Source organism: Hydra vulgaris, chromosome 15 (genome assembly GCF_038396675.1).
Source record: "Hydra vulgaris chromosome 15, alternate assembly HydraT2T_AEP".
Classification (NCBI taxonomy): Eukaryota; Metazoa; Cnidaria; class Hydrozoa; order Anthoathecata; family Hydridae; genus Hydra; species Hydra vulgaris.
Window position 1 is genome coordinate 15704620 of NC_088934.1, and position 12950 is coordinate 15717569.

The window sequence follows — 12950 nt, forward strand, 5'->3', positions numbered from 1 at the left end:
TACGGCATTTTTGCTACAGTCATTAAAAATCCTGGAGTCTTCCCTGTGGGTGTAGGTGTGTTTGTGTGTGTGTTTATATATTATATACATATGTATAGGTGGATCAAACGCCCTTTACTCTCAAATAAAGAACGGTCACAATGGTTTTAGGGACACCTCAAGTCTAAACATTGTAACATGACTCTAACAAGAGAAAAAGCAAGTATTTCATGTTCGGTATTATAAGAATAAAAATTTTCATTTTTGTTAAAAATATTGTTTCATTATATTATCAAGTTTTTAAAAATAAAATTTAGCATATTAAAAAAAGACATAAATAAGCCTCGTGTTTAACAAATTTACTTTTAAAGAATAAATCTTAATATAAAATATTTACTTGAAAAATTGGAGTGGCTTTATCTTTCATTGCTTTTTGTTCAAAATTTCTTTTTTGAAATCAGTCTTGAAATCAGTCTCATTTGCAACTATTCGATTAGGTTTAACTTAAAAAGTCACAATGTGGTTTTAAATATTTTAGAAAATTTCTTTAAAATATTAAATTTTCTAAACAAATCATTCACACACAAAAAAAGAGTGATAGAATTAGGCCATAAAAAATTTATAATGAAATAATCAACTTATATTTAAAATTTATTTAAAAATATTAAAATAATATTTGATTACATTTCATCATGAAACAAATATTAAAAAAAAAATTATTTTGAAATTACAAAACGAGCGTAAAGAACATTGAGCACTCTATTTGTAAATTACACCAACTTATTTTACATACAAGTATATTTATATATATAAAATTATCTATATATATAAAAGTATACAGTGGCAGATCTAGGAACTTTGCCGCCCCGGGTAAATAGGGAAATTGGCGCCTCCTTCCCCCCTTTCCCCTCCCTTACCCCTGCCTTACCCCCCGCAAACAAAAAAATTAATATTCCTTTAAAGTGAATAAGTGACAAATGAATATACATTATACATTTATTATTAAAATATATTTTGTAGCACACAGTCAATAGAGCACAGGTATTTCAGCTAAAATTGTAATTTTCTTGATTTTATAGTTACAAAATCCTAAAGGATATCACAGAAATCAATTTCAGAAGCAAATTTATGCTCAATTGACAAAAGTGGAAGGTTTGACAATCTTTCCTGTGCCATTGTAGAGCGCAAATACGGTTTAATTAATTCTAAATGAAAGATTGTTCACATGATGCAATCGAGACTGGTAAAGTTATAAATATCTGTAAAGCAGTAGCTAAAGTCTTATATGATTTAAGTCCCAAAGATGAAATGTAGGTAAGTAGCCCTATTGGAGAGAAGTCCATTTTTTATTGCAGTTTAGCTCTTCTAAGAAAGACAATAATATCTTTAAAGTCATCAAAAATTTCATTGCCATTAAGATCATTAGAGTACCAAGAGGCAAGATCATAACATTTCTTTTGAAGGCCTTCCATTTCTGTCTTATTAGTTTTCCAATTTGGTATGTTAATGACAGACTCAATGGAGCACAGAAAGCCAAATCGTTCATTTAAAACTCTTAACTGTAAAAATCGGTTAGAAATATCAAGTTTGTTCAACATTTCTTTCATACATCGATCCATTTCTTGGATCGATGAATGAAAGAAATGCATTTGAACCGGCATCTGAAGCAGTTTTTCTCGACATGACACGCCTTTTTCAAATTCTACGTTCCACGGTAATATCCCATTTTTTGCACATTTCCTCAGCTTTTGTAATAGATGAGGTGCATAATGCATTTCTCCAAATTTCAATTTTATCAGTCAAAGCTCCTAATTGAATTAAGGCTTGGTTGAAAGTAATTTCTTTACTTTGTAAGCACTTTTGAATTCGGTCAATTGAAAGAAGTATTTCAGACCAGAAGTACAAAAGAGCCACAAACTCAAACCTTTGAATGGCATAAAGAATAAGTCAAGCGTTTCTCCAGAAGAATCATGTTCAAAGCTGCCAACATCTCCTCAAGTTGAGTTGATATGGAGGTAACTGCAGCTGCTTTTGAACTTTATCTTGTATCTGAATGGCTTTTTACTGTTATTTTCACATGTTCCATCAAAACTTCCCATCTTTGAGTTGATTATGAGAAAAAAACAAATGATTTTTCCAATGTGCCAAAAAAAGTAACAGCTTGACTATTTACATGTGCAGCATGGACTCCAAACAAATTTAAAGAGTGGTTATTGCAAGGGACAAATACTGCTAATGAATTCAAGTCTAATATTCATTTTTGAACTACAGAATTAGCTCCTGCCATAGCTGCTTGACTATCATTAGGATTGGCCCTTGCAGTCTCGAAAATTCAATCCATCTAAATTAAGCTTTTTTGTTATTTCCGTTGTAAATTTTCACAAATGTTTCCATAAAAGATTTGGATGAAGCATCTTCTTTTGCTCTTTTTCTGGATGAAGCATCTTCTTCTGTCTTTTCATTTTTAAAAATGATTTTTTCTCACTTCTTTATCTACTTTTTCAGTTTTGTTCTTCTATTCTTCAATTTATGCCATTTTGTTTGTTTTGATCGTAGTAAACTTAATACGAACCTCAAACCAGTTGAGATTGATCTCATAATTGCCATACTATCAAACATGCTCTTCATATATTAGTGAAAAAAATAATAGATTTTAAAAATAATTTTAATTAAAAAAATCAATTTAAAAATAAAAGTGAAAATAAAAAAAATCCCTCAAAATATTTTTTTTTTTTCAATGGTCAATTTGATTTCCCTGCCAATTTGGCGCCCGGGGCTTCAATTAACGAGTAATTTGAAAAAAAAAAAAATTTTTCTAATGGAATCTAAGTGTTCTCAAACTAACCTCTACAACGTCGTCAATACTTAATAAAAGTTTGTAGATCTTTTTTTTGTGTGATAAAAGTGATAAAAACGAATAAAAATATTTTTTTTTTAAAAAGTGTTTTTTGTAAATGAAAATATACATTATTTTTTCTTACTGTGGAAACGAACAAAACAAGATGTAAGAAGATAATACGAAAGTGACAGTATAAAATTAACTAAGCTATGAAAAACTAGCTATGAAAAACTCAAAGATGCTTTGAATAAATACTTAAAAACAGCCAATACCAACAAAGAACCAAATGAAAATGAAAAAGTAATTTTGAAGATAAAAATTAAAGTAATGACAAAGATGTAGAAGAAAATCAATTTTAAAATTTATTCCATCATTTTGATAGGAAAAAACATCTAAAAGAATTTCTGGTTGTCTTTTCTTAACTAAATAATCTCTTATTTGTTGACTTACTATCTTGGGCTAAGATTAGGCATCTTGGACAGGATTATCTGTTATAATCATTATAGTATTTTTTAAATTTTAAAAAAATAAAGTAATAAAAAAAAGAAACCAAATTAGAGAGCCTTGAACAAAATACTACAATGAAAACAACTCGACGCAATATGACAGAGAGTAAAGAAAAATACTATAATGATTATAACAGATAATCCTGTCCAAGATGCCTAATCTTAGCCCAAGATAGTAAGTCAACAAATAAGAGATTATTTAGTTAAGAAAAGACAACCAGAAATTCTTTTAGATGTTTTTTCCTATCAAAATGATGGAATAAATTTTAAAATCGATTTCAAAAGAAAGCTTTAAAATGTCAACATTATATTCCTAGGATAATACATTCTGAGTCAAAGGACACAATTATTTGTTTCTCTTAACGTCCATTGAGTGTGGGAGTCTCATATGGTGCATCAGAGACGGATCCACCATTTTTTGTTCTTTGAGATAGCTAACTTCCAGATATGAACTAAACATTTATATGTTTATGTTTACGTCAAATAAGGATGCAAAAAATTGCGATGATTGGAGCCTGGGAACAAAAAATCCCTAGAATTTTTGCCCCCTGCCCCAAACGTGGAGACAACAAGTTGATGAAATATTTTTTGTATCATTCTTAACTAGACTTATATTATATCAATAAATTTAAGTTTCATAATATAATCTTTTGAGGTGGTAGTATCCCAAAAAACAGGCTGAACTTTATTTTTTTTCAAAATTTCAATTTTCATTTATTTATTATGCCTACTCTTTCAATTCAAAAAAAAAAATCGAAAGGCCTATATTATCCTTAATAGATTTTCTATTAAGGATAATATAGGCAATATCTTGAAAAATACAAGTCCGATTTGTATAGTTTTTTTGTGTGCTTATGACTAAATTGTTCCTTAAAAAGGCTTTATTGACCAACATAATAAAGCGGAGGGTATTGCATACAACAATGGTAGTTTTTTATTGTGTAAAAAACCTAATGTACGTTTAGCAATTTTTTAAATTGCGCTTTTCTAGCGATTTTTTTTTTGTGTGCATTTTTTAAGTTTTTAACAAAGATAACTTTTTAACCGTTCTTTGGAATATTTTCAAATTTTCAGCAATTATTCTTGAGTGTATTTGTGATGTGCTGAGCCAAAAAAAAATAACTTTTTTCATATTAAAGTATTAAAATTTGAATTTTAGTAAGCTGTACTTATACTTTTTTCTTTTTATTAATAAAATTTGATGATTCTAAAGTTATTAAATATTGTTCACTGTATAATTTTTAATTCAGCACATTTATTGAACATATATAAAACTACTTATAAAGTTTGGTTTGCAGAACATGAATGGTTCTCAAGATATTCTGGTTAAAAAAATCCAATAACAAAATAAAATGCAACAGAAGCTGTTTACCCATGAAAAAATAACGTTTGAACGACTATTTTCTTTAGTTCAGTTTTTAGCTGAATGCAACATAGCATTTTTAGGATACGTTAAAAAAACTAGATGTTGCAGCAAGTAGAAATTTTATAGGTACTACTGAATTACTCGGAAAATTTGATCAAATAATAAAGAACCACCTTTAGCAAATTGCCAGTCAAACAACCAATGAACATTATCTAAGTAAACAATCCAAAATGATATTATAAATAAGATAGTCAGTAAAATTCCAAAAAAAACTAGAGAGCAAATAAAGTATTTTGGGATAGTTCTTGATTTTACTCTATATATCAATTATAAATAACAAATGCCTCTTAGCTTCAGATAAATTTTAGATGGCACATTACCTGGTTTAAGTGCCAGTGTACATGAACAGCTTAAGTAAATACATGTAGAAAGCAATATTGGGCAAAATCTTTTTTTTGTGTTAAAGCAAGAAATTTATTCTTTAGGAATGAAAATTAATTATATTCGTTGACAAAGCTATGACGACAAATCTGACAGGTTTCAGTTGACTTCTTTTTGGTATTCTTTAACGACTGTATGTATTTCATCTACAAAAAAAATGGTTAATGCTTCTCAAATATGTGAAAGAACTTACTATCAAGTTACTTTGTGATACCATGTGAGAATATTGGATACAAAGTTTTAAAAAAGTAAGGTTGAATTTTAAGATGCATTTTTTGAATACGAATTTTAGGATGCTTATTTTGTAATATTAAAAAGCTCTGAAGATCCCACAAATCAAAAGTAAAGCTATATCACTTGGAAACTTTGGAAACGAGAGATTATAAGTTTTTAATGACTTTAATTTTTTGCTATGGCTTACTTTTCCTAGTAAACTTTGTAAGTAAGGAACGTTAAAGCAAATCAATATATTTAAAAACATATTATAATGACAGGCAAATCACAGAGTTACGACATAAGAAATAACTTAGTGATCAAATATATTGAGAGTAAAGAAGCAAGGCAGTTGAATTTTTAAACTACTTTAAGACCAAACTATTTTAGTTAAACTAGGGTCGGGCTCTGCGCTTGCTTGATCCAGCTCTACAATTGCTTGATGCGGCACTATCAAAAAATATAACATGAAGCTGTTTATAAAATGTGATCCAGTTTTATGAATCAAGCAGTCAAAGAGATAATATATTTCTCTTTGTCGCTCAATTTATATGGCAATGCAGCTTCATTTGATTTCTTTTCTTTTAAAACAGATTTAAAGTCTCTGGGAGACCGTGGCTAGGCTTCCCCACACACAAATAGGGGGCAGGGGTGGCAGCATTTTTAGGGGCCCTTTTCACAAGTTTAAAAAAAAAATTTTGTTTTTTTTTATAATAAAAGTATTTAAATATATATTGTTACTGTTACTATTAATAAAAAAACTTAGCGTTTTAATCACGATATTACCTAAATTATGCAAGCGTAAAAAAAGCAATAAGTTATAAAGCATCCAATGCGAACAGTATCTACCATTGGCACTCCTCCGTATGGTACCTCAGAATATCTCGTTAAAGTTATTCAGCCTTCCTAATTAAAAACAAAACACGCTTGTTGAATTCTTCATCATTTGTCAACGAAGCAAAACCCTGGTGTGTCAGACCAGATGAAATTCAAGTATCGTAAAATGTAATAGCTTTGTATACATTAATACCAATTGATAAAGCCATACCTGTGATAATTGATTATCTTAATAATGATATAACTGATCTTAAAAAAGAACCAAATTAACACTTTCTGACAACCACCAATTAATAGAACTATGCCTTAGTCAATGCTATTTTTTGTATAAAAATAAAATTAGAACCATCAAAATGATCAGAGAAAACTAAATTTTTTAGATTTAAAAATAACACAAATAATTACCATTATGATTTCAAAGTCCACCGTAAAGAAGCAATAACAAACATACAAATAAAACCCGACTCAAATATCAACCCTGCAATTATTATTGGAGTTTTTAAAGGTTTTATATCACGAGCCACCAATCATAAATTGAAATAAAAAGTATAACAATAGGCTTAACCATATTAGTTTGAGGATCTCTGGTAATAGAGTCGAATATATTGATATCCAAGAGCCTCTGAAATTCTAATCCATGAGCGAAAGCGGTCGAGAATGCGTGTTTTCCTGATCGAACAGCAATGTAGGTAGGTTCAGAATAAGTAACAGCATCTGTTTTTCCGAGACCATCTTTTTTGATCGTAATTCCAGCGTATACAGATGGTATAAGCTTGTGTTTAGTAGCCACGACCCAGTCGTGGTCCGGGAGATTTACCCGGTACTCCAAATGCATCAACAACGGCGCCTGTTTTTTGGCTGCTGCGATTCCAATTGGCACTCTAGCCTTGTCGTCTTGGCTAATGAAACACATTTCATCTGGCCCTAAAATAGAACAAACTTCTTCCTCATATTTTATAGCTGAACTGCAAAAGAGTCCGTCAACATGTTTTAAATGAGATTCATTCTGAGGACTAATCAATCTAACAGGGACTGTTTTGACGTGCCTAATGTTCCGTAACTTCTCAGAAGTAGACGAGTATAGAGGGCGCTCTTGCTGATTGTAAATCCAATTTAATGCTCTAAATAATAAAGAAATATATTTGGATATAACTAACTTTTTTACAAAAAACGGGATTTATTTCGTAAATTATATTCTAATCAAATCTTGAAGTTAGCTGTTAACATTTCAAGGATATTTATAGGAGTTCAAGTACTAATTAAGAGTAAAATTCTAACAAATACAATATTAACAAACATAGCTAAGCTATCATTACCCGAAGAACCTCTGATCGGACGAACCATGGAGAGCAATATCCATAATTGCCTTCAAAAGAAGAGGTTGATCTACTTCTAATGACGGTCGACCAGGTTTCTTTCTGATTTTTTGTTTTTCTTTGACTTCTGGATGCTCCAAGCAGATTTCCTCCATTCTAGATTTTTTCAGTTCTCTAGTTTTCTTCTGTTGAGCTTTATCATACTTTTCTTTGGCCAGTTCTTTACATAGATGAGCTAGTTTCTTCTTTTTCTTTTTCAAATCGTCCTCTTCAGCTTCAGCAATGAATCCATTTCTCTTTCTAGTCTTCAGTCCAGCAACTTCACAATTTAAAGCTGCAATCTCAGAATTGAGTCAATCTTGAACCACTGTTCTTGCATTTTTTTGATTTTTCGTGGTCAACAAACTCAAAGTAAATGCACTTTGTTGATCATCAATAACAGATCGCTCATTGGTGGGCTCAACAAATTGTGAGGAATTTTTGTCAAATTCAAGTGGAGTATACATGGGGGCAGACTTTTTTGGATTATTGTCCCAAAATGATAATTGCTTGCTCTTGAACTTCATTGCATTTCATTAAATAAATTGATCAAATACATTACTCTTGATTCAAGATCCTTATACACCAGTTTCTCTTCTTTTAATGAACTCCATTATACTATGAACTCCATTATACTATAAGACTTCTTTCTGGATATTAGCCTTTTTTTTATCGGAATGAGCATTTCCATACGAGACCATCAATAAGTTAAGTAATGCGGCTTTATCCATACTTTAATATTGATTTATTAATATTGTTTACATCACAATCAGAATAATGATTTTGCTCATCGTTAGCGCAAGCTTTTTAAAAGAGTTTCTTCAACCTTTATAGACTTTATATATTTGCATTGCATCACGTTTTACAATCAAATAGAGAGCAATTAGAGTTTCGTATTTGAAATAACGACAATTTAATTTCAAAAAATGACCAATTTATGAGTTTATTTTTATGAGTTTATTTTGAACCACATTTTATAATCCGCTAGGGAGCCATTGTGAATTTTATATACAAAGAGTTATATACAATCGATTGTGAATTTTATATACAAAGAGTTGATATTTCTAACATAATTTGATTCGTAGTCAAATGGTTTAATAAAACCTTAGTAATTTTTATTTTACGTTAGTAGTTGTTATTTATTTAATGTCTCTGGGAAACTTATTATATTAATTTATAATATTATATTATAAATAATTTAATAAAATATAATATCAAATTCCCCGCATTTAATATTAATTTCCCACAAACAAAACATCATTTCTATATCATTTAGTAGATGTAAATACCGTTAAAATTTGCTATTAAAACTAAAAAATTAATTTAAATTAACATCATTTCGGCCTCAACACCCTCCTACCCATTGTCAATTAGTGTCAAACTTTCCAGCACTCCCTCCCCCCTATATTTACTGACATCATTTATGGATGACCCCTAAGTCTATAATCATATGGACTTCGATTTTGCACTTTTGAATTGATTTTTTTATCATTATTATGCGTTGTTAGTTTTTTATATCATAAAAAACAAACAATGAACGAAGGTTTGCAAAAATTCATAACTATCTTTCGTTAGTTTTTCACGATATAATTATTAGTATAAAAAAAGTGAAAAGTGGTGCCACTAAGAAAAGAGAAAAAGTGATGTCACTAAGAGAAGAGAAAAAGTGGTGCCACTAAGAGAAGAGAAAAGCTGCAGCCAGGGAGTGAAAAGTGGTGCCACTAAAAGAAAAAGCTGCAGCCAAGGGGAAAACACAAATTATCCCAAACTAACACATTTTTCGAAACCAGCAGCTCAGCCCGGAAGTGTTTCGATACCAACAGAAACTACAAATAATTCTGATTGTCATTATTTTAATACTTTTTTTTTTTTTTTTTTTTTATTATAGGTGCCCCAAGAATCCTAACGGTCTTGTCACAGAGCACCGCGGAAGTGCATTTAACCAGGAAGTTCACGCCTCCTTCCTTACCGTGACGCGAAAATATGCCCGAAGCTCGTTTCGAACCTGGATCTCCTGCATGTAAAGCAAGCGTTCTAACCACTGCGCCACGGCCGCAAAACTAGAGAAGAGTCAGATAAGTTGATATGTGAGTCTGCATCAAATGGCATAAAAATTCCGCCTATTTTTCTCAGTGATAATCCTTCTGTGGCCTGATGATGTTTCTGACACACAGAGGTGTGACATTATTAAACGTGGTTTCGAAAAGATTGAAATAGATTTTCCATACAATTTAGAAAGAAGATGATTTTCACTGAATTTTTATAACCTCAAGATGAAAAATGGAGAAATCTTTGAACGGTCACGGCTCATATATTCTTTAAATAGCAATTAAGTGTTTTGTTTTTGTTGCAAACTTTTTGGGATAACCTCTTCACCATTTCGACAAGGAATGAACACTTGGGAAGGCTTATCAAAAAAACTTAAAGAACACGAAATATGCAGTGCGCATTTAAGTGCTTTGAACATTGGATGACTTTACGAAAAGATTAACTGATATTTCTTTTATTTTATTGCTTTGTAACTCTTTTTTTTCTTAATTGATTTTTTACCCTCAATTTTGGTAATGTCGGCATTGCAAATCAAGCTACCATAGACAAGCAACAACAAAAATTACTTCATAAAGAGCGGATATTTTGGAAGGCTGTGTTAAAAAGGATACTGGACATTACATCATTTCTTTCTGCAAGAAATCTTGCAATGGAAACTTTTTTGGGGTGTTTGAATTACTGGCTGAGTACGATACCGTTTTCAATGAGCTTATGCAAAAGAAGAAACCAAGGAGCACTATTTGAGCAATGACACACAGAACGAGTTGATTAGACTTTTAGCCAAGGAAATTGAATCCAAAAACCTTTCTTGGGTAAAAAAGGCAAAATACTATTCTATTATTTTAGATTGTACGCCAGACGTTTCGCACAAAGAACAAATGAACACTATTCTGCGATCAGGAACATGTAACCCTGGAGTAGGTATCGACATTTCCGAAAATTTCATAGGATATCTCACAGTAAATGATATCACTGGAAAAGACCTTTTTGATGTAACTTTAAATGGCAAAAAATTGGGATCTAAATATTTTAGACTGTCGAGGTCAATCTTTGATAATGGTGCTACTATGAAAGTAAAAGTAAATGGTTTTCAAGCCAGTTTTCTGGAAATGAATCCTAAGCCCTGATATGTTCCTTGTAAAAACCATTCACTCAATTTTTTTATTGTTAATGGTGCACTGTCATCCATCAGTGTAATTTTTTTTTGGTGTTCTTTTAAGATTATATACACTCTTTTTTCATCGTCTCCTCCTCGATAGAAAATTTTAAAATTGTGCGTTGAAATTTCTGTCAAACCACAATCAGATACCAGATGGGATAGTAGAATAAACTGTGTTAAACCACTTCGCTATTATTTAAAAGAAATCTTAGAGGCACTCGAAAGATTGGAAGAACTTGCCTTAGAAAAGAGAGATTGGGCAACCGCCACAGAAGTACGATCGCTGACGGAATATATTAGAACATAGCCTTTCTTATTATAAATCATCATTTGGTATGACGTTTTATTTCAAATCAACAAATCAAGTAAGCTTCTTCAGTCTACTGCAACCTCTCTCGGCATATTAGCTAGTGAAATAAAGGCAACAAACGCATTTCTTTATGAGTATCGCGAAAATGGATTTTCCGACGCACGTATTAAGGCATCAGATATCGCAGAAGTATTGGGCATTGAAAAGGTTTTTCCAATAGTGCGTTCACAAAAAACATCGATTTAAATATACAAGTGTGTTGATCACACTCGGCAACCTGAACATTAGTATAAAGTAGATATTTTTTTGCCATTAATTGATATGTCCATTGCATTAGTAATTGTCACAAAAGATCAGCATTGTCACAAAACTTTACGATTTTTTTTACCAATCTGAGAGTCTTATCAAAGCCTGTAATGAAAATTATTGCGTTACGAATCATTCTTACTTTACCAGTTACTGTTGCAAGTGCACAACGTAGCTTCAGCAAGTTAAAACTAGTTAAAGCTTTTCATAGGTTAGTATAAATAATCTTGCTTCATTATACATAAATACATGTAGCTATATTTCTTTGTATCTTTAAACAGTTCAACAATGGTCGATGAACGCTTGTCTTCCTTAGAAATGCTGTTGATTGAGAATGAGGTTGCAAAGAAATTAAATTATGAAGGCATAATAAATGAATTTGCAAGCATGAAAACACATCGCAAACCCTTTTTTGATGGTTTGCAACGTACATGCATTATCTGCGTAATACATTTACAGTAATTAAAGAAACTCTTCACTAGTAAACTCTATATCAATTTAATAATTATAAAATATTTTTAATTGAATTTAAGCGTTAATTTGATTGTTTTTAGTCTTATGAACGGTGACGTTAAAATATGTCAAGTACCCAGCTGTTTCGGAGTAATCTGTAAATTTTATCCATTTATTTAAAAAAATAAAGTAAAAAATTGGGGCCCTAATGGCTAGTTTGGTGGGGAGGAGGGGAGGGAAGCCCAGAACTACTTGCCACGGCACTAGTCTCTGGTTTGATTTATTGTATTGTTCAAATGGTTGTATGTTCAATCCTTTTGTTTTGAAGTATACCTGCGCACAGTGGTTAGCATATTCATCAATAAAATCAAAATCAAATGTCCAGATATATTGTTCCCGAGTATTAAAATACTTTTAATTATTAATTGTTTGCCCATTTAATCAGCTGAAAGAAGTTTTTCTACTATGCGAAGGTATATCTATATTAAAACTTACAATATCAAATTAATTACTAAATAATCTTATTCTTCAACTAAAATTACTTAAATCTAGATTAAAAGATTAGTTACGATCCCAAAAACTTTGATGGAGGAGAGTATTCCTCGATGTTTTCCGAAATTCTTACTATGATAAAGAAATCGCAACTATTGAAATTTTTGATAACATCTTCAAGATTTTTTTTAACAAAACAAGTTTATATTTTTAAGTTGTTATACTACGATTAATAATTGCAAATTTAAAAAATATATATATAATTAATCTGAAAGTTATGAAATAAAGAATAATGCATTTGGTAATTTGTATAAACAAGGGGTTAGCAATCTTTTATGACAGAAGTTTATAATTTATAAAAGTTTTCCAGTTTTTAAAGAGCTGCTAACATCTTGTTTTCAATGTTATAATAATATTTGTGGATGGAGCTGGGGAGTCGCATGATAACTGTGAAATTTTAACATCAAATGTTTATACCAGGGTCGGCAACCTGCTTGCGAGTAGCAGGTTGCTGATTCTGGTATAAACATTTAAATAATATAATGTAGATTATGTTCTTACATAAATCTTTGCTTGTTTTTACATCAGGTCAACAAACACAAACTTTGAAAAAATGATAGTGTTACGAGTAAACATCTCGCCTGT

The 12950-nt window shown here is 30.7% G+C and overlaps 1 protein-coding gene across 4 annotated transcripts in view; it reads right to left on the reverse strand.

Moving 5' to 3' along the window:
• LOC136091349 (uncharacterized) overlaps window positions 1–463 on the reverse strand; it is a 71116-nt gene extending 70653 nt beyond the window's left edge. For 3 of the 4 annotated variants that reach the window (XM_065818813.1, XM_065818812.1, XM_065818815.1), the window contains exon 1: window positions 377–463. In XM_065818813.1, the coding sequence (XP_065674885.1) occupies window positions 377–406 (30 nt within the window). In that variant the 5' untranslated portion in view covers window positions 407–463. The remainder of the gene's footprint in view (window positions 1–376) is intronic. The other variant, XM_065818814.1, reaches the window with a different exon arrangement.
• Between the last annotated feature and the right edge of the window lie 12487 nt (window positions 464–12950).